Source organism: Eriocheir sinensis, unplaced genomic scaffold (genome assembly GCF_024679095.1).
Source record: "Eriocheir sinensis breed Jianghai 21 unplaced genomic scaffold, ASM2467909v1 Scaffold851, whole genome shotgun sequence".
Classification (NCBI taxonomy): domain Eukaryota; kingdom Metazoa; phylum Arthropoda; class Malacostraca; order Decapoda; family Varunidae; genus Eriocheir; species Eriocheir sinensis.
Genome location: NW_026112221.1, coordinates 127,501 through 150,196, shown reverse-complemented (window position 1 = coordinate 150,196; position 22,696 = coordinate 127,501). Strand labels below are relative to the sequence as shown.

At 43.7% G+C, this 22,696-nt stretch overlaps 1 protein-coding gene across 22 annotated transcripts in view; it reads left to right on the top strand.

Moving 5' to 3' along the window:
- Positions 1–1,727: 1,727 nt before the first annotated feature.
- The window catches only part of LOC126994706 (CUB and sushi domain-containing protein 3-like), a 24,633-nt gene continuing 3,664 nt past the window's right edge, over positions 1,728–22,696 (top strand). Inside the window, exons 1-11 of one of the 22 annotated variants that reach the window (XR_007749494.1) lie at positions 1,738–2,036; positions 7,214–7,301; positions 10,102–10,284; positions 12,315–12,477; positions 14,064–14,127; positions 14,415–14,635; positions 15,863–15,999; positions 16,421–16,530; positions 17,227–17,602; positions 18,626–18,750; positions 20,624–20,864. Coding sequence is in view for 4 of the 22 variants with exons in the window: in XM_050854003.1 (XP_050709960.1) it covers positions 1,949–2,036; positions 10,102–10,284; positions 12,315–12,477; positions 14,064–14,127; positions 16,421–16,528 (606 nt within the window). In the remaining 18 variants the exon portion in view is untranslated. Of the gene's footprint in view, positions 2,037–4,447; positions 4,504–7,213; positions 7,302–8,002; positions 9,031–10,101; positions 10,285–11,356; positions 11,400–12,314; positions 12,478–14,063; positions 14,128–14,414; positions 14,636–15,862; positions 16,000–16,420; positions 16,531–17,226; positions 17,603–18,625; positions 18,751–20,623; positions 20,865–22,696 lie in introns of those variants that run through there. The other 21 variants (XR_007749489.1, XR_007749490.1, XR_007749495.1 and 18 more) reach the window with 21 other exon arrangements.

Sequence of the window (22,696 nt, the reverse complement as noted above, 5' to 3'; positions counted from 1 at the left end):
TTGTTTCCTGCTGTTTTCTGTTTTATTCTGTTGTATTCTGTTGTATTTTAATGTATTATGTTCTATTCCGTTGTTTTTTGTTGTATTCTGTTGTATTCTGTTGTATTTTAATGTATTATGTTCTATTCCGTTGTTTTTTGTTGTATTCTGTTGTATTCTGTTGTATTTTAATGTATTATGTTCTATTCCGTTGTTTTTTGTTGTATTCTGTTTTATTTTAATGTATTCTGTTGTCTATTCTGTTGTATTCCAGTGGTGTATCAGAATTGGTGTAAGTTTAGAAATAAGGGACGTTTATGCATTTTTATCATTGACTTGGAAAAAACACAAACGTTTGCTTAATTATGGACGAACGGCTTCGAGTTGCCTCGTGCAATATCAGGTAATGTGGCCTAAATACTGACCACTGGGGGGCGTGGACTATTACAACATAATTTAGAGGTGTGCCGGCAGGTGTGTGAGGTGCCAGGTCAGGTGTGCCAGCGTTAGTTACCCCGTTAGGAGCGATTCTAACACCCGCGTCATCGGGGCCGCTGAACTGAGCCCAGCCCATACAGACAGTTTTTCTTACGCTGTGTCACTAATTATCGTTTGCAAGAGTCGCCACAACGCCCACGCATTCACTGTCGATGGGGAAAAGGCTTTCCACACTGGCGTTAGCGTAGATGATGTAATATTGCAGAAAACAAGCTCAAATGTTCTTGGCGGGCGAAGCGGGGCGGGGGGCAGTTTGACATTCACCTCGTAACAAAATTTTCGTCTTCACGGCTAAAATACATCTTTCCTGCACTGGTCTCATATATCCACGTGCACGGGCGTGGAAGGCTGACGTGGGTGTACGGGCGTGATCTTAAGTGTCTTCCTTTTTGAGAAAATAAGGATATATATTTTCGTGGCGGGCTGGGACAGTAACCTACCCTGTAACATATTTTTCGTATTCACGGCTAAAATACATCTTTCCTGCACTACTCTCATATATCCACGTGTGCACGGGCGTGGAAGGCTGTCGTGGGCGTACAGGCGTGATCTTAAGTTGCTTCCTTTTGAGAAAATAAGGATATATATTTTCGTGGCGGGCTGGGACAGTAACCTACCCTGTAACATATTTTTTCGTTTTCACGGCTAAAATACATCTTTCCTGCACTACTCTCATGTATCCACGTATGCACGGGCGTGGAAGGCTGTCGTGGAATTGAACTCTGGCCTCTCGTTTGTGAGCCGAGTGTGCTAACCACTGCACCACGAAGCCCCCTGCTGGGTTGGGAGGGGGGCGGCTAGTTTGCATATGTGACATTTTTTGTGGTGTGTAGTGGCTTGTGTAATAGTGGTTTAGGTCTGGTAATTCCTTGTATTTTACAGAAACCACTACATGCCTGAGATGACCCGCCCTGCCCTGCCCTCCCACCTTCCTGGCCTGCCCTGCCCCTGGCATAAATTGGTAAGAAATGCCTGCTGTTAATGGATATTCCAGTCCATAACTATGTGGGGTGTGTTGTTATAAATACCCTTGACTTGCATCCCTGTACTGTAAGATTCAAAACAATTCTAACCTAACCTTGGGAGTAGGAGTTAGGTAGCATATTAGCTTTGCATACCAATTTTGAGACACTGACTGTTCATTTCTGATAAATATATGATGCCTGCTATTATTTATAAGGTTATAGTTTCCAGAAACCCCTAAATGACCGACTCTTCCATGCCTGAGGGGTGATTTTTTCTCATTTTTCTTGCTTAGAGGGACCATTACGAAACATGATCCCTCGCTGCTACCGCCGGGTCAATAAAAAAAGAAAACTAACCTAATCTAACCCCGTCTGAGAATTTACTCTGAAAATTTCTCGTATTCCATTTGTACCTTGATTCCTTGGTACTACTTATTTCTGCTTTGGTCAGTATATGATGCTCTTTATTATGGGGATGCTGCTATTTTACAGAAACCGTGCGCTGAATGGGTGACTTTTCAATGCTGGAGGTCCACTCCCTGACCCCCCGCCCTGCCCCGCCTCGCATGTCACGACCTGCCCCTGCGTCAGTTGGTAAGTAATGCATAGTACTGTTAATGGTTATCCAGCACACAGCTAGGTGGGCATTATTGTTGTCATATATATTACCCATGAGCTGGTTCTGTTTAAAGCAAGAATTATTACCTCATAAAACCTAACGTGTGCCGCTGATGCAATACATTGTCCGAGGTGTGATCGGATCGCTAGGAAGTTTAGTGTTATTTAATTCTAACCTAACCTAATGAACAAGACCTAACATGACACCTGACTGACCTGTGTCTCTGCCAGAATACAATGGCTGTTATAAAACTTTTCGGTTTTTTTTTTTCAGAAGTTTTCAATATTCTGTAAGCTGTTAGTTAGTATTAATGAAATGCCAGAATTTTCTCTTCACAACACTCCCACACGACAAACCGCGTGTAACGAAACACACGAGAAATTAATCCAGACAAGGAAAGGTTTTCTGGCGCCGGGATCGAACCGCGACCAGCGTAACTGGAGATATACTCCTTAACAAGTCGGCAAAAGAGTTAACACCCTGGCTAATATGGTTATGATAGGCTCGCAAATCAGGCAAGTCGTGTCACTACAATAAGATACTCTCATAATGTATTATAACTCCTGTGAAACGTCGCTAATATGTATATTGTATACCCTTACCACCGTCAGGGTAAGTGTCAGGGAGGGATTTTTAAGTGTCTTCCACCAAATTGTCTGAGGTGGTGGGCACTTTTTTCCTTATATATATGATGAGTGTATTTACTCATGAGAATATTGTTTACGTGAGTTAGTTTACTTTTTACAACTCTTAAGCTGAATTACAATTAATATATTAAAAACCTCAATACCACCAACACTTATAAATACCGTTAATCTTATAGCTCAGTTCAAATTACAGCTACTCTTCCTCGCACTGGTCTCCTGCTTTGCGCGGTGCCAGCCGCACGAGCAGCCTCCCGCCCCGGGCCTCCACCACCTGTGGCTTCGCGACGGGCGGCCTCGTGAGCACAACACATGGCCCTCAGGGCGTCGACACTGCCGATTGAGTCACACGCCTGGTACACTTGTTGCCTCAGTGTCACGTCACGGAGGACTCCCATTAACTTTCTAAGCGACAAGTACTCCGACAAATCTGTGCTACGCTGTTGGCACTTAAAGGCACAGTCTGTCGCTTTCTGTGTGCACTTGGTTATGTACTCACTGACACACTCCTGCTCCTGCCTCACTCCAAAGAACTCTGCCCACTGCACTGCCTGTGTATATGGCCGAAGGACGAGCTTGCCGATGGCGTCCAAGGCCGTGGGTGGAGTCAGGTGCTCCACCGGTCCATAGTGAAGGTGCGTCCAGGGCCCACTGCAGGGCAGGGACGCATTGAGCCTGATGTGTTGCACTGCCTCTGTGGCGGCCACCTGCACAGAAGCAGCCAGCACTCCATGGACCTCCTCCAGACTTAAAGGCGGCTGGCGACCTCTCCAGCTCGCACTTCTCTGGAGCGGAGGCTGGTGACGGCCGGGGAGGAGGCATGTTGGGGCCACGTGCAGCCGAGTCTGTGATGCTGGCCCTCAGCTCCGAGATTGCTTTGCTGTGCTGCGCGATATCTGCCGCCTGCGCCTCTTCGCACTGCACGAGGGCCCTGGGGATCGCAGTGCAGGTGCCCTGGGGACTGGGCCAGAGGTCCTGCGTGGGAAGGCATCTCGAAGTGGTCAGTTGGTAGGTCCAGACTTCCGTTCACTGTGCCATGTAAGATGTCTGGCTAAGGAAATGCAGGGCGTGTGTGCTCCCGTTTACTGAGTGAGTCAGTAACTGACAGAGGTTCGCCTCGCCGGTGCGGGCGTAGGCAGAAAACATCTCGTGCATCCAACAGGAACCCCCTTATATGGGCGGTTGCCTACGTCACTATACGTCATTACTACGTCATAACCATTGACTTTACACATAAGGCACTGAGGGTGCACTCTATGATATGGTCACATCCTCTTAAGTACATAAGAGTGAATATTCATGAGTATTCTACAGGGCTTGGGTTTCCATGATTCTCGTCCTTTGGCGTGGTGCTGTCGTTGGGTGAAGTGGGTGGTTTCCGGCAGAGCTATGTGGTGGCCTGAGACGCCCCTTTTTACTTCCTGTGTGTTTCCATAATGATTTGTTCTTCACACTGTCGCCTCGCTGTGCTGTGTTCTTCAAATTGTTCTTGTTATTAGATGAATTCTACCGTTCATCATCGCTTTCTTCTTCTTTGTTTATTTGTGGTGCTCGTACTGGGTCAGGAGGTGTTACTGCATCTGTGTTGGTAGATGTAGTGCCCTGCGGGGCACCACAAGTGCCTGCCTGCCTTTCACAGCCTTCCTCTTCGTGTGTGTGTGTGTGTGTGTGTGTGTGTGTGTGTGTGTGTTGACTCTTATTTTCTTTTATTTTTTCTTCCTAACTGTTTTCCCTGTCAACAGAGTGTCCAGAGGAAGGAAAGAAGAGAGAAAGGAAGGAAGTGAGTGGACAGCTTTTGGTGGCTTTTTCTTTGGTCAGGTCAGGTCAGGTCAGGGGCCGGGACATGCAGCTTTTTTTCCTTGTCCTCAGAAGAGTGTTCTGGCCACACCTGTCAGTGTTAGATTGGAATTATAAGAACCAGAAATTTGTAAGAAAAGTTTTTGAGGAAACAGTTTTGTTGTTTGGAAGAAGAATGTGATGACTCTGTGAACCAGGGCCTAGATTCACTAACGAGTTACGACGTTCGTAAGTCACAAAAAATGTCTTAAGGCAACCTTCGGCTGCTTTGGGCTATTCGCTAAACAGTTACGACATTCTTCCGGCACCTTAACTTTACGGCAGCTCCAGGCATGGCGTAAGATATCGTGACCCGTACGCAGGGCAGATTTTCTCCACAACACAAGGAGGAATGAAGAAGAAGAGGAAGACCCGCTGCCAAAATAATGAACAAAACGTCACAGTGCTATCAAAACATTGCTCTATAAGGACGTGTCAACCGTATATAATACCATTCTCTGAACATGTGGTGATTGTGAACTCTTACACTATTGAATCAAATATCCTGCTGTAAACACTCGTGATAATATATATGGAGGGCTTGAAATGCTAGCAGGAGATCCACCAGGTGGTAATGTGGGTACCCATACATGCTCGGTGAATAATTTAGTCTTAATTTGTAGTTTGTAATACCTTAGACCACTAGCACAACCAAGGGTGGGCCGGGCCACACCCGTATACCGTTGATGAGGTTTCAGGCCCTGCACCCCCAAAGTTTCTCTTGTCTTGTCTTTTTCTCTGCCCTCCAATCTCCCTGAACTTATTTCTGGGTGTGCCCTTGCCATTGTTTAGCAGATTTTAGCGACCTATTTTAGAGACACAAACTATTCATTACTGGGTAAATTATCATGTCCTTTTTGTGGAGTTACTTATCACCAGGAAGCAATTATATAAGTACTAGAGTTGATTTGGTGAGTCTTATACTTGGGTTGACAGTTTACTCTCCTCTGTAACGCTAGTCTACTGTCCCCAGCGGCAATCATAGGTTACAATTTTAGCAGAGTTAGGTTACCGTCCACTAGGTTAAAACGAGTCTGTTAGTTTGTAAATAGATTTGGGAGTGAAGACTGCCGGACGATATATGCCGCTGAGCTTGTTATAGTAAATTCTGGGGTAAATTTGTTGTAGCTGAATTATTGTGGTAATAAACAGATCCCCATTAAAAGGCATCATAACATACCACAGGAAATAAGTAATATGCATCTCAAAGAGATCAATGTCTAAGCAATGACCCATTCTTTGCAACATGCATTATATGTTTGTTGGATATTTTGGTAATTTAGTCATCCCATGGCTCATTCTTGTCTCAATGATGTATTAAGGTATTACATTTACTATTTAGTATGCTAGTTTTACTGGGTGTTATAGATGATGTGTCTAGTAAAGGTAGGGTGAAGTTGGGGGCATACGCATAGCTGTGTGTGGCCTCGGTGCTCATCATGGTAACCTATTGCTGGTAAATTTGCAACACCCGTCAAGGTTTGATTCATCACCCAGTTGTATTCCCACTCATAGTTTCATAGCTACTAGAATTGAAAAAGAATTTTATGATTTTAGATTGAGGCAAAATATTTATATATATATTGATATTTATTTCATGCAAAAAGGTTAAGTGAAAAATATATAATTACTTCATTTTCTACTTATAGCACATCATTAAAACTAGAAAATAAAGGTTCTTTGTCCATAGACTATAAACAATTCTCTCTCACCTTGAAATTCAAGTTATTTTTTGGGTATTAACAAGAAAATAATGTTTCTGTTTGTAACTCAAATATGCACTTTTTTTCATTTATGTAACCTAACCTTACTAAAGTACTGACTCATATGTTCCTGGCACAAGTTGAGAACATAATGAAAAAATGGGCATTGATATATACATTATTAAATATTTAAATGTGTTAAATAGTGTACTGGCAATAAAATACAGGAAATCATGGAGCAAATTGGTGTATGGGTGTGTTTCATTAAGAACTCGGTAGAGTTCCTCAAAGACAAAGGCACTGCCCACTGTCAAAACACATTCCACTATACCTAGAAAATTTCCACGGCGACTGTTGGCTCTCAAGATATAGCTGGAAGCCAGACTCTTTCTCCAGTCATCAGAGTTTTGAGAGAAGTCTTGGGCTTTCCAGGATGTGACACACACACACACACACACACACACTCACATACACACAATTATATACTTTGAGAGTAAAAGTAGTAAAGTTGGGGGGATACGCAGTACCAGCGCATGGCCTCGGTGCTCATCTCCGTAACATTGGCCCTTGAGACTGTGGTGGAAGGGAGCCCCCATTACCCCGGGACACAGGGCCAGTGTGATATCTGGGTTACCACATATCACCTTCCCCAGGTACCCATTTATCGACCAGCCTGAGAGGGAGGATGAACAGCTGGGTGAGTGTGAAACAGCGTTAAGGCAGGAAAATCTAAACATGGCGGACTTAAGATTTTTTTGTGAATCGCAAGATACGACATTCTTATTTCCGCCATATTGGATCCACTTAAGATTGTCGTATCTGCGAGGCGTTAGTGAATCTGGGCCCTGTCCTCCTCCTCCTGTGGTGGCTTATAGCAGCACATGTACTGTGCTGGGCTGCACTGTGTTGTCAGTCTGGGCAGCAGCAGTGTTCTGGGCTCATCCACTCATTGTAATGTTGGTTTTCCAGAGTGGTGGCACTGCCCGGCACTTCCTCAAGATGGCTCTCCTGCCCCTGACTGGCTGGTGTGACAGTGTTGGCAGTCTGCTGCTTCTTGGTGAGTGACATGTTTTCTTTTTTTAACATCAGAGGACACGACTCAAGGGCAACAAAAGGAGTACAAAAAAAATAAGCCCGCTACTCACCGCTCCCACAGAAGTAAAGAGTAGCCAAAAGAGAGGTCAATTTCGGGAGGAGAGGTGTCCTCATACCCTCTTCTTGAAAGAGTTCAAGTCAGAGGCAGGAAGAGATAAGACTATCAGTAGGAGGAGAGTTGATGAGACGAAGAGCTTTTGGCTTCACTCTGTTCAAAACGGCTGTGTGAGTGGAGCCCCCACACGTGAGAGGCATACTCCATGTGAGGGCGTAGGAGTGGACAGGACAGTTTGTTATGGAAAGAAGATCATTGATGAATAACAGGAAGAGAGTGGGTGATAGGACAGAGCCCTGTGGAACACCACTGTTGATAGGTTTAGGGGAAGAACAGTGACCGTCTACCACCGCAGAGATAGAACGGCCGGAAAGGAAACTGGAGATAGAGGAACAGAGAGAGGGATAGAATCCGAAAGAGGGCAGCAGTTTAGAAAGCAAAGACTGGTGCCAGGCTGCCTGTGACTTGAACTCTTTAATAAGGAGGAGAGTATGAACACACCTCACAAAATTTTCCCCTCTCTTTTGGCCACATTCTCCATAGTTAGCCCCATTGTTAGCACCAGGCTTTTTATCATTATTAGTGGTATTTGTTCTCCCTTGGGCTGCTTCCTTTACAGTAAGACTTATTATGCCTAGGCCCACCTGTAGGGAGATGTAATTTGACCCAGTACAGTAAGACTTCTGCCTAGGCCCACTGTAGAGAGATGCAATTTGACCCTGTACAGAAGTGCTATTTGGCCCCACATACCAGAAGATAGCGTAGTAACATCTAAATTATTTTATGTATATATTTTTTTACGGCAGAGGAAGCAGGTCAAGGGGCAAAGAAAGTACTATTGAGAAAAGAAAGCTTGCTGTTCACTGTGTTTATCAGAGTGGCCAAAAGAGAGGTCAGCTTCAGGAGGAGAGGTGTCTCCATACCCTCCTCTTGAAAGAGTTCAAGTCATAGGCAGGAGGAAGTACAGACCAAGGAAGACTGTTCGGGAGTTTGCCATGAAGGGGATGAAGGAATGAGGATGCTGGTTAACTCTTGCATGAGGGATTGGGACTGTTGTTTCTTTACTGATATCTTTATTAATTGAAATGAAACGTGTTGACTCAAAAAGGTTTAGTGGTTCACCATTTTGGTACAGGTTTTGTATCAGTATTAATTATTTAACCCAGGATTATTTACCTTCAATACATCTAACTATCTGTCTACTACTACTACTACTACTACTACTACTACTACGGGCCTCCATCTATTAGAGTTGCGTTGTGAGCGGTATATTCTCTCATATCCTTTCACAAAGCAATTCATTGGCCCCACCCCGCCAATGACTGTGGCCGACAACCATCTTTATTTAATATTACAAACTTTACTAAGCATTTTATTTTTAAGCTAACAGAGCTTGTGGTTGATACGACTATCAACCGCCGTCGCCTCAAAGTCCAGGTCGGCAATGTGGGTGGTTTTGGGTGCAGGCGACCTGGTTCCTCTCAGGCAGACCAAGGCTGACCTCAGGAGGGAGAAGGACAGCCTGCATCTCATCCAGGCGACCACACTGCTTCTTGGCTGCTGTTTCTTATCCGCCAGTGTTTCGGCGAGTCTTGCGTAGAAGCTCTGCGCCCTTGGTCCCATCCCTCCTGCCGTCGTGAATACTACCGGGGTGAAGGAGCCCTGGTCCACATTCTGTATCCTTTCTTCATATGCTCTGTTCTTCTCTTGCTCGTTTCTTCTGTGGGCTGCATCAAGGGTCAGGTCTCTGTGGCAATGGGCCATGGGATCAAAGATCCTTATGTCAAAATATGCCCTTTGTCCACGAGTCCAAAACCCTCTGGCGCTAACATCCACTCGTGCTTCGTTGGAAACATTAGCGGTGCGTCTGGCGAGGTGTTCGCCTTGCAGAGGGAGCAGCATGGGTTCCACAGTCACGTCGTGGCAGACTTCTTTCAGCATCTGAGCTGTTATGTCTCTTACTTCGTCGTGTCTCATGCAGACGAGACCTCCTCGCTTGCATGTCATGGCATGATTTTGGTTGAAGGGTGAGCCACATGTTTGGGAGCCCATCCACTGGCCAGCCATACCTGAGGGCAAGGGCATCAGTAAATTCTTTTGTTTAAGTTGAAGCCTTTTGCCCTGATAGGTAGTGTGGTTAGCCAGTTTGAAGCGCCCACTTCCTGTGCAATATCTGTCCTCCTCCTTGTGTCTTCTGGGAGTTCTCTCATTAGGTCACTCAGAGTGTCTCTGTTTTCCTTCTCTGTTTATGGAGATTTCATTCCTTAGTGACCTAATATATTGAGGGTTGTCTTCTCCCCTTTCATTTTGATTGGTAATATATCCGGTCAAGGAGGCTGTGATTCGGATTGAGTTCCCGAATTCAGACTCGGCCAGATTTTGTGGGTTGGTGATGCCGAGCCCACCCATTTTTGGCGGCAACTCCAGCAATCTTCTCTCCTGGTCACTGGGACATCTCCCATTTGCTATCGCCGGTATGAAGGTGTTTCTGATAGCATCTTCCAGAGGTTTTAGTAACGGAGCAACATCAGGAACTGTCCTCATGAGGCTACTACTACTACTACTATCCCTGGACACTTTAGACTATCCCCACGGTGTCTAGAAGGCCTGTTATCCGACTATGCGACACCCCACAAGGCCACTACTACTACTACTACTAATATTACTACTACTTATACTACTACTAATACTATTCTCTCCCCTACAGAAGTCCGGTGTCCCAACCTCACTACAACGCTGACTACTGCCTTAAGTGTGGTAGTGGAGGATAGAGGCCGAGTGGAGGCTACAGCGGACTATTCCTGCGAGAAGGGGAGGAGGATAGTCGGGAATAGTCAGCGGAAGTGTGGTAGTAATGGTATCTGGAGTGGCAGTCAACCGCGCTGTGAATGTAAGTAATAGTAGTTGTAGTAGTAGTAGTTACAGTAAGTAGGTGATTGTAGTAGCTCTTGTAGGGTGTTGAATAGTAGTAATAAGACTATCCTGAGACTAACTAGACTATTCCTAATACCCCTCAGATGTAGTAGTAGTAGTAGTAGTAGTAGAAATAGCATATGTTGGGTGTTGAATACTACTAACAGGACTATCCTAAGACTAACTAGACTATTCCTAACCCCCCTCAGATGTAGTAGTAGTAGTAGTAGTAGTGAAATTGCTTATGTTGGGTGTTGAATACTACTAACAGGACTATCCTAAGACTAACTAGACTATTCCTAACCCCCTCAGATGTAGTAGTAGTAGTAGTAGTAGAAATAGCTTATGTTGGGTGTTGAATACTACTAACAGGACTATCCTAAGACTAACTAGACTATTCCTAACCCCCTCAGATGTAGTAGTAGTAGTAGTAGTAGAAATAGCTTATGTTGGGTGTTGAATACTACTAACAGGACTATCCTAAGACTAACTAGACTATTCCTAACCCCCTCAGATGTAGTAGTAGTAGTAGTAGTAGTAGTAGTAGAAATAGCTTATGTTGGGTGTTGAATACTACTAACAGGACTATCCTAAGACTAACTAGACTATTCCTAACCCCCTCAGATGTAGTAGTAGTAGTAGTAGTAGTAGAAATAGCTTATGTTGGGTGTTGAATACTACTAACAGGACTATCCTAAGACTAACTAGACTATTCCTAGCCCCCTCAGATGTAGTAGTAGTAGTAGTAGAAATAGCTTATGTAGGGTGTTGAATACTAGTAACAAGACTATCCTAAGACTAACTAGACTATTTTTAACCCTCCCAGATGTAGCAGTAGTAGTAGTAGTAGTAGAAATAGCTTATGTTGGGTGTTGAATACTACTAACATGACTATCCGAAGACTAACCAGACTATTCCTAACCCTTCCAGATGTGATCTGCGACCTACCACAAGGCTTGGATAATGGTTGAATAGTCCGACTCAACCAGACCCTGGAATACGGTAGCCTGGTCGAATATCACTGGTCGGGAACACAGGAGGTCATGGACCTTCCGAGGCGATGGTTGGGTGGAGAACCGAAGTGTGTGTTGGGTAGTAGTAATAGTAGTAGTAGTAGTAGTAGTAGTAGTAGAAATAGCTTATGTTGGGTGTTGAATACTAGTAATAAGACGATCCTAAGACTAACTAGACTATTTTAACCCTCCCAGATGTAGTAGTAGTAGTAGTAGTAGTAGTAGTTGAAATAGCTTATGTTGGGTGTTGAATACTAGTAATAAGACTATCCTAAGACTAACTAGACTATTTTAACCTCCCAGATGTAATAGTAGTAGTAGTAGTAGTAGTAGTAGTAAAATAGCTTATGTTGGGTGTTGAATACTAGTAATAAGACTATCCTAAGACTAACTAGACTATTTTAACCCTCCCAGATGTAATAGTAGTAGTAGTAGTAGTAGTAGTAGTAGTAGTAAAATAGCTTATGTTGGGTGTTGAATACTAGTAATAAGACTATCCTAGGACTAACTAGACTATTTTTAACCCTCCCAGATGTAATAGTAGTAGTAGTAGTAGTAGTAGTAGTAGTAGTAGAAATAGCTTATGTTGGGTGTTGAATACTAGTAATAAGACTATCCTAAGACTAACTAGACTATTTTTAACCCTCCCAGATGTAATAGTAGTAGTAGTAGTAGTAGTAGTAGTAGTAGTAGTAGTAAAAATAGTTTATGTTGGGTGTTGAATACTAGTAATAAGAGTATCCTAAGACTAACTAGACTATTTTTAACCCTCCCAGATGTAATAGTAGTAGTTGTAGTAGTAGTAGTAGTAGTTGAAATAGCTTATGTTGGGTGTTGAATACTAGTAATAAGACTATCCTAAGACTAACTAGACTATTTTTAACCCTCCCAGATGTAGTAGTAATAGTAGTAGTAGTAGTAGTAGTAGTAGAGAGAGAGACAGATTACTACCATGAATACTACTATTACTATTAACTATTTTGTACTATTCCAGGTCCAGAGGATGCCTACAACACCATAGGCTCCGATAGTAGTAGTAGTAGTAGTGTGAGTACTACTTCTACTTCTACCGCTAGCAACACCGGGCTCTACATCGGACTATTCTTCGGGCTCATCCTGGCGATAGTCTTCATAGGAGTGCTAGTCTACTTCAGAATGTAAGTAGTAGTAGTAGTAGTAGTAGTAGTTATGGTGGTGGTGGTAGTTAATTCTTAAGGTTGTCATATCACTTTACGTTTTCTGCTATAACTCAGCTTGTATGTGTGGTAGGTAAATCTAGCTTGCGTGGTAGTTAGAGTGGTAGTTGACCTTCCTTCTTATCAAAATTCGTGTTCCTAACCTGAGTGTGGTAGGAGTTATAGCAGGTCAAAGTTAGGGGAGTGAAAAATCCTGGATATTTTTTTCTGAATGGCATACTGTTTAACATTTTTGTATATAACTCAGCTTGTATGTATGTTAGGTGAATGTAACTTGAGTGGTAGTTAGTGTGGTAGTTGACCTTTATTCTTACCAAAATTCGTGTTGCTAACTTGAGTGTGGTAGGAGTTATAGCAGGTCAAAGTTAGGGGAGTGAAAAATTATGTTTATATTTTTCTGAATGTCATAACACTTAACATTTTTGTATATAACTCAGCTTGTATGTGTGGTAGGTGGATGTAGCTTGCGTGGTAGTTAGTGTGGTAGTTGACCTTTATTCCTACTAAAATTCGTGTTCCTAACTCCAATGTGGCAGCAGTTATAGTGGTACGAAGTTAGGCATTTCAAAATTTTCCAATCCTCCCATTTTCATTCAACCAGCTGTAACATTTTTCCCTACCATTCAACCGGCGTGCATGGTAGATGGATGGGCCTTGGTGGGCTGGTAGACACACCCTTTGGCTATCCTATCATACTCACAGGTCTGTAATTACCTGGTTCATTTGTATCAGCCTTCTTATAGATGGGTGTAATGTTGGCCAGTCTTCATTAACTCACTGGTCTGTAATTACCTGGTTCATTTGTATCAGCCTTCTTATAGATGGGTGTAATGTTGGCCAGTCTTCATGTAACTCATTGGTCTGCAATATCTTCCTGAGTGTCCTTCCCCTCTTTTATCACCCGTGGGCCTGGAGTGCCAGGCAGTGTTAACAGTGCCACAGACAGTGTTATGTGATGCAAGACAGATTAGTTACCCAGTGTTAGGCTGTCCTGTTACCTGACCTGCCTACCCCTCTCCTGTGACATGGGGTCAGGTGTTATGTGATGCCAGGCAGTGTTCATAGTGGCATAGATTTGTGTGGTGCCAGAATCAGTGTGATGCCAGTCATTGGTGCCAGGGACGGTATATGTATAGAATAACACCCAGGTGACCCTAGGACAAAGCTTTATTTTTCTCCCTCACTCCCCTCAATGTTACCAGCTTACCGTAGGCATAACATTGTATCTTTCTGTTTCTGGCCCATAAATATTGCAAAAAAGACCATCAGTAATTACTGATGTTAACAATAATTATAAATGCATATTGTTATCTTTATGGGGCGATAGTTTGGGGTCAGAAAAGACAATACGCCAAGTACTACTAAGGGCTGGTAACCCCAAACTACCACTTGAGCCAGCTAAACGTAATATATGGAGGAGAAAAGAGAATAAATGAACCCGTGGACATACCCACAACTCCTGTGAAAGCCTTGTCAAATATGTGTAGGCCTACTTGTGTGCCAACATATGTAAGAGCATGGGCCTAACTTTTCTTCTTCCTCCTCAGGTTTTGGGCGCCCAGCCGTACACGTGAACTAACAGTCTTGGCTTCAGGGCAGGTCGCTAAAATGGTATGTGTGTGTGTGTGTGTGTGTGTGTGTGTGTGTGTTATAAGTATGTTTTCATAATTAATATAATAGCTTGTTGTTGGTGTGAGAGGGAGAGTGAGTGGTCAGCGATGAATAGATAGGTTTATTGGGGAGTCAGAAAGACTCCCGCCGTGAGGGGCCGGGCTAACTGAGTCTTTCGCACTAATTAATTTTTTTCTTGGTAGATGGTGCCTTGCGCTAATTGCGGATCGCTCTAATTGATCTCGCGCTAACAGGCTTTCGCGCTAATTAATTTTTTTCTTTGGAAGATGGTGGCTCGCGCTAATTGCAGTTCACTGTAATTAGCCTGTGGTACCCCGCTGACAACTTTCGATGACTGAGAAACTGCACCATCAGCCGCTACACATTGAGTCCTGCCAGTGAGAAATGAGTGCAGCCACATCCCGAGTGTTCCCGTAATGGCCGTTTGTCTGGCCTTGTGTAACAAAATGCCATGGTCTACCATGCCGAAAGCTTTCGCAAAATCAAGGTAGACCACATCGACATCTGCATTATGTTCAAGCTTATCTACGATTGAGTCATAGTGGGCCAAAAGCTGTGAGAGGCACGAGCGCCCAGTACGAAAGCCATGTTGGTCCGGGTTCATTCTGTTATTGCTTTCTAGATATGCAGACATGTTTTTAACCATAATTCTCTCTAGAACTTTAATAATATGGGAGGTTAAGGCAACTGGTCAATAGTTTTTTGCCTCTGCTCTTGACCCTCCCTTGTATATTGGTGTAATGAATGCACTTTTTAGCTTTTCTGGTATTATGCCAGAATCTAGAGAGTTTCTATCAAAATTTAACAGAGGAACACTCAGCTCTTCAGCACATTTTTTAAGAAGTACTGCAGGGAATTGATCGGGGCCAGCTGCCGAATTAGTGGCCACCCCTTTAATTGCTTGCTGTGTGTCGTCGTTGTTTAAGCTTATGTCCGTCAGGTGTGATATTTGATCAGTTCCTTGGTTGAAAAAGTCCATAGGTAGGTTGGCAATTTTGTCTTCCATGGGTTTGCTGAAGACGCTTTTGTACTGAATCAGTAGTGCTTCAGCGACATCCTGGGCTTTGTTTATGGGTTGGCCGTGTACGTCAGTCAGTGGGCCAACACTCGCTCTCACTACGGATTTGTTAGCATATTTGTAAAAGTATTTGGGGTTGGTTTTGATGCATGACGCGGCTTGTATTTCTTTCCGGTCATTCTCTGATTCAACTGATCTTTTAAGTTTTTCTTCTATAATGGCAATTTAGTTTTCGAGTTGGGTCAGCATTTTGGTGTAGTTGGTATTACTGAGTTTCTTCCTTAGTTTTGTTCTTTTTCTCATTAGTACTTTTCGGTCTCTTGGTATGTTACCATTGAAAGGAGAGGTCTTTTTAGACGGCCTCCTCAGTGGTACATTGATATTTTCAAGCATGTGTTAATGATTGTATCATATTGGGCCTCAGGGTCACAGTCCCTCATGAGTAGATCCCAGTTTAGCTCACCCAGGTCTTTCTTTATACTGTCCCAGCAGACTGACTCGCTTAGGAAGTTGAGTTGGTTAAAATTAAAATTAGGAGCCTGCTCCATTTCACTGGACAGTCTAAGATGTGTATTTGTAGGTAGGTTGGTAGTCACGGTGATGATGTTATGGTCAGAGAGATTAGTTTTATTCACCCTAATATAATATCATCATTATTTATCATAACGATGTCTAGTATGTTCTTACCTCTTGTAGGAGTGTCGGTGATTTGATTGAGGCAGTATTCCTCGGCAAAGTGCATGACAGCTTTTGCCTGGGTCCTCATGTCTTCCGCTCCTCCATACACACACTCCAAATTCCAGTCTGTTAGCGGCGGAAAGTTTAAGTCTCCAGTAAGTATAAGGGTGGGCATGGGCAGTGGTAGCGAGCCAATGATATCCCTTATCTTTGTTAGTTGCGTCATAAATTTCTCTGTTGGGCATGCTGGTGGTCTGTATATATACCCAGTCAATGTCTTGAATGCATAGTACCAGTGATTCTGTGTACATATTGGATTCCTGGAAAAGTACTTTTGTTCTAGCTGCAAAATGGCTAAGTGATGACCCCGCCTTTTGTCCGTTGAATTGGGCGGTCCGTCCTGTGTGGTACAAAGTGTGGTATTTTTATTTCTGCTTTCCTAATCTCCTCTGTTAAGTGTGTTTCTGTGAGAGAGATTATATAGGCATTTTCAGTTTGTGCCATTTCTGTGAGCAGACCATTAATTTCACATCAACCGGTTGATTTATTTATCTCTTATCTAATCACCCCCCCCAGAGGCAGTGCCAGTGTTTGGAGTGCCACTGTGCCTGGCCGTCCAGCGCTGCCCGGCACACGATGGCATCCAGCTGCCCACCATTGTCAGGGAGTGCATTGACCAGATAGAGGTGAGTGTTATTATTATTATTATTATTATTATTGTTATTATTATTACTGCATTATTACATTATCTGGGCCTGAGAACACACACACACACACACACACACACACACACACACACACACACACACACACACACACACACACAGCGCTCATGTGTGAAGATTATTAGAGAAGTGATTCCTGGCAGCAAGAACACATCAAAGACAGCGTGTCATTTTGATACTGTTTTTGCTCAAGTGGGTAAATGTACATTTGAAAAATCTCAACAGAACTTAAGTGATGCAGACTTAATACTACAACCATTACACACAAATTTAAGACATGGCATTAATTCACATAGTAGTAATTCACATGTTTGGGCCTGAACCCACAAGCTGGGAAACAGTAACTTTAGCTATCAGACACATGAATAATAGTGGCTCTTACGGATCAGACGGTATCCCTTTTAAATTTTTAAAAGACGCCCTTCAATGCACACATTACTTGCATCATAAACACCTCAATTGTAAGTGGAGTTTTCCCCACACCGTGGAAGCACTCCATTGTAATACCTATTTTTAAGTCTGGCAATGAAAACGAACCTATAGCGTCCCATCCCACCCATTCTTTCTAAAGTAACTGAAAAAAGAGTTGCATCTCGGCTTACTAAGTGAATGAGAAGGATAGTCTCCAAAATACGCATTTCCCCCTCGATTTGCAAGGTTTGCAGTGAGAACTGACGGGTGATGGCCGGAGCCAGAGCCGAGGCTGACTCTAGACGGGAGATGGCAGAGTGAACATGACCCCGAACTGTGGCGTTGAGGACTTCCTGATGGAGGTTAAGCTGACGTCTCTCTTCCGCCAGTAGAGTGTAGAGATGGGAGATTTTCCCGTGTATGACGTCTATCTGGGCCTGACTGGCCGTACCAGAAAGGAGGTGCAAGCGAGCCAATGAAATCAACGGCTCCTCGCCGCTGGGGAGTCCAAAACGGGCTCTCATCCCTACCACTCCTAGCCGACAGGAAGTTGTTGAGATCCTTGAACAATTTTGCAGATTCAGTGTGGAAGGAGTCTAGAGTCCGCCTCAGCAGCCCAACAGTAGGGACTGATTGATTCATATGGTCAATTGAGCATTGTGTGTGTGTGTGTATTTACCTAGTTACCTAGTTGTGACATACGGGAGAAGATCTACGCTCATGCTGTCCGGTCTCCATATCCTCTCTTATCCAACTTTTCCTTAATATCCTGAATGTTTCTTGCACAAACCACCTCCTCCTCCAGTCCGTTCCACAGCTTCTGTTTGGGAAGCTAAACTTTTTCACATCTCACCTACACGTGGTCGCCCTCAACTTCTTTCCATGTCCTCTCGTTTCTCTCTCGCTCCACACACACACACAGGTCCTCTCTGTCCACCCCGCTCGCCACCCTGTACACCGCTGTCTGGTGAGAGAGAGAGAGAGAGAGAGAGAGAGCTCTCTCTCTCTCTCTCTCTCTCTCTCTGAGAGAGAGAGAGAGAGAGAGATCTCTCTCTCTTCTCCTCTCTTCTCTCCTCTCTCTCTCTCTCCACACACACACACTCTCATGGGACAGGGATGGGAGGAGGATTGACATAGAGGGGAGGGGAACAAACTCTCTCTCTCTCTCTCTCTCTCTCTCTCTCTCTCTCTCTCTCTCTCTCTCTCTCTCTCTCTCTCTCTCTCTCTCTCTCTCTCTCTCTCTCTCTCTCTCTCTCACACACACACACACACACACATGGATGGGAGGGATTGACATAGAGGGGAGAGGGAGGTGGGCATGAACAAGCTGTAACTTATATTCTCTCTCTCTCTCTCTCTCTCTCTCTCTCTCTCTCTCTCTCTCTCTCTCTCTCTCTCTCTCTCTCTCTCTCTCTCTCTCTCTCTCTCTCTCTCTCTCTCTCTCTTTCTCTCTTTTGGGGGAAGGGACACACCCACACAGAAGCATTGAACTATGGAATAGACTGGAGGAGGAGGTGGTTTGTGCAAGGAACATTTTAAGGAAAGGTTGGATAAGGCTAGTGATTATTGGACAAAACTTTTGCAACCTCACAGAACACACCCTTGCAACAACACCCCTATACACCTTTCCTTCCGCCCCCCATAGGTACATTCCGCCCATTGGGTAGCGGCAGCAGTGGAGAGCGGAGTCTGGAACAGCTGCAAAGTGTGGCAGAGATTGAGGTGGAAATGATGAAGCAGGAATCTCGATTGGCACACCTCCATACTCAGGTGTGTGTGTGTGTGTGTGTGTGTGTGTCCATAGATAGATAGATAATTTGTATATATTTATCTATGCTAAATGTAAGTCAAATGCTCTTTTATATTTTTGTCTGTCAATTGATATTTATTTCTCTCAATATTCTCTCTCTCTCTCTCTCTCTCTCTCTCTCTCTCTCTCTCTCTCTCTCTCTCTCTCTCTCTCTCTCTCTCTCTCTCTCTCTCTCTCTCTCTCTCTCTCTCTCTCTATATATATATATATATAGGTAAGGTAACCAGTAGGTACGCAAAAAATCGGCGATTTTTTTACACTCTGACCTGTACCCGCTATACTATTTAAGCAAACTACATCAATTATTGTTTGCAAATAAAGGAATGGCTATAGTTTCATGTGGTACAAGCATTTTTCGAATAAGATTTAACTGTACAGAAAAAATGGTGTATAAAGTTAGTGCGTACGTTTAGGCCTACCCCTACCCATTAGGTACTCACCCTTGTCCAGTAGGTACTCATTAATTTATAACTAAAAAACTACAACAGCTAGAAGAGTCTCCTTTGGATATTTTATTCATTCAACCTCCCTTTATATGTTAGTTTATTTGTTTTTGGTGATCGCAAAGCAGTAATTAATGTATTCATGTAAAGGTGATGAAAACAAAAAAATACTTTATTCTCTAATTTCTTAATTCAAATACGCTCCTCTGTCCAAGTATAGGCATAATGTTGGTTTGGTTACTAAAAACAATAACCTGAGTACTACAATTACTGAATTACATTTTAGTAACTCTGAAAAAAATAAATATAATGCTGCATATAAAACACTAAGAAAAGTGCTCCCTCCGTTATGTGAAGAAATTATCCATCCATGTAAATGAAAAGAATTATTGGGCATTTCTTCAAGAAAATAACTCAAAAGCATAAGTAAATCTAAAATATAGATATTGAATCTAATTGGATCCTGAATAGGCTCTAATCAGTTGTTAAACTTAATCAAGTGAAATGTATATTGTAAAGGAAAAACTTTAGTTTTAGTGAATAAGAATATAGGACTTCCTTCAAACAAAATAGCAGTTATCACTTTACAATTTGAAGTGGGAGATAAGTATTTCCTTTATAGAAGTAAATGCAAATCCATGAACACGGCCCTGCACTCTGGATTTGGGGGTTCTAGTACAGCTAGCTCACATGCTCTGTGAGGATATGATAGTTCCGCGTAGTCTGGGACGACGAGAGTACCTACTGGACAACATGCACTGCGTACCTACTGGACAGCCAGTGGGGTAAGTTTGATGAGGTAGCACACAGACAGTTTTCACAGGACAGTGCTTCTTGTTCTCATATGCCATAGAGCTTGAGTTGTATTGCTGTGGATTGTGGCATACGTCTCTCTAGCAGTCATTTGAAAAAATGCGTACCTACTGGTCAAGTCTTGATTTCCTTGTCCAGTAGGTACGCACCTTTTTTCCAGTTTATAGATATGTACTGGAATAAAACCAACACCTATTTCTTGAAGTTTACCCTCCCAAATCAACCTGCAAAAAGGAAAAAGAAAAAAAAAATACACCGGAAACAAGGCAGACAACAAAAACGAAATTTGCAATCCTTAGCATTTCCCTAAGAAAACTACCACATTTCCTAATTGCATTCTTTTAGGGTACATAGTTTTTATGATATACATGTTATTTGTGGGATACTTCTGTATATGATGGAGGGATGGTTGAAGTATAATATGATATGAAGTTTGTTGATTTTGCTTTGGTCTTTTTTTGTGGGGACATTTTTAAATGCCAAATGCGTACGTACTGGACCACTGCGTACCTACTGGTTACCTTACCCTATATATGGGGAGAGAGACAGATTTATTTATTTATTTATTTATTCTCAGGTAACCGCCGGGCAGGTGTCTCGGAGCAAGGAGGAGCAGCTTTGGGAGTCTACAGCGGCACCCTACTCAACCCACCACCACCACCACCACCACCCATAATGTGACAGTTATTAGCACGGAGGAAGTGCCGACTAGTGAGACTGGTTGTGTTTCCGACACTGTGCCACTGTTGACGAGTGCAGTGCCGTGAGTGCCAGTGTTAGTGTGGCACCTCAGACGGAGGGTGATTCGGCACTCCAGGGTGATGGTGCCAAAGTGAGCCAAAACGGAGGAGAGAGAAGGAGGAGGAGGAGGAGGAGGAGGAGGGAGGAGGAAAAAAAAAGCTAGTCAAAGTGATCAACTGGGGAAAAAGAAAGAGAGAGGAAAGAGGAGGAGGAGGAGGAGGAGGAGAGAGAAACACGGGAACAAATAGATGGAGAGAGGAGAAGGAGGAGGAGGAGGAGGAGGAGGAGGAGGAAAAATTCACCAACTTCACCACCAAAATTTCCACCAATGAAAGAGGACCCCAAGATACTGTCATACAAATAGTGCCACAGGGGACAGCGGGGGTGGCACAGGGGGCCTCGGGGGTGCCACAGGGGAGAGCTGCCCCCGCCCCTCGACTCGGAGCCTTGACGACACTAGGCCTAAGGGTGAGTGCAGTAGTAGTAGTAGTAGTAGTAGTAGTAATGGTAGTTCTTGCTTAGAATATAAATTCATTGATCTCTCTCCATATTTATTTATTTATTTTATCTATTAACATATGCACTGTCTTCATCTGTCTATCTATTAATCTATCATTTATCTATTGACCTATCCTCCTCACCTCACACATGTATTTATCAGTTTATCTATCTATCACCTCTCCCCTTCTCTTTCTTTCCCACATGTATACATTCAAGCATGTATTATATTATCTATCAGCCTTTTCCCCCCTTCAAACATGTATTTATCAGTTTATCTATCTATCTGCCTTTCCCCTTCTCTTTCTTTCCCACATGTATATATTCAAGCATGTATTATCTATCAGCCTTTTCCCCCGTTCAAACATGTATTTCTGTATTTATCTATTTATCAGTTTATCTATCTATCTGTCGTTTCCCATCTGTCTTTCCTTCACGCATGTATTTCTCATTCATTCATGTCATGGATCCTAGGAGCTCCCACCAGGGGATGGCCACGGCAGAAGAGCTTCCAACCTTCTCTATCCAGACACTCCCTCCTTGCCTGCTCAAAGATCTTTCCCCCCTCTCCCTAACGTACTCTTGCACCCTATCCCTCCATTTCACTGGAGGCCCAACATTCCCTCCCTCTACCTCACTCACATACACCCTTCTGGTCATCCTACTCTCCTCCATTCGCTCCATGTGGCCAAACCACTTTAAAGTCTGTCGCTTCACTTCTGCCCTTCACCCCTGTGTTGACACATTCCAAAACACACTTTCATTACTCACTCCATCCATTCTACTCACACCACACGCACTCCTCAAATAACTCATTCCCACTGCCTGCACTCTAGACCTCTGACTTTCATTCCAGGCCCACGTTTCATATGTGAGGGTTGGTACTGTTATTGTATTTCTCAAATCCCTCCATGCTCTCTCCTCATCTCTCTCTCCACCTCTCTCCACCTCTCTCCTCATCTCTCTCCTCATCTCTCTCTCCACCTCTCTCCTCATCTCTCTCTCCACCTCTCTCCTCATCTCTCTCTCTCCTCATCTCTCTCTCTCCTCATCTCTCTCTCCACCTCTCTCCTCATCTCTCTCTCCACCTCTCTCCTCATCTCTCTCCACTCTCTCCTCATCTCTCTCTCTCTCCACCTCTCTCCCTCATCTCTCTCTCCACCTCTCTCATCTCTCTCTCTCCACCTCTCTCCTCATCTCTCTCTCCACCTCTCTCCTCATCTCTCTCTCCACCTCTCTCTCTCTCTCTCCCCCTCTCTCCTCAAATCTCTCTCTACCTCTCTCCTCACCTCTCTCCATCTCTCTCCTCATCTCTCTCTCCACCTCTCTCCTCATCTCTCTCTCCACCTCTCTCCTCATCTCTCTCTCTCCTCATCTCTCTCTCTCCTCATCTCTCTCTCCACCTCTCTCC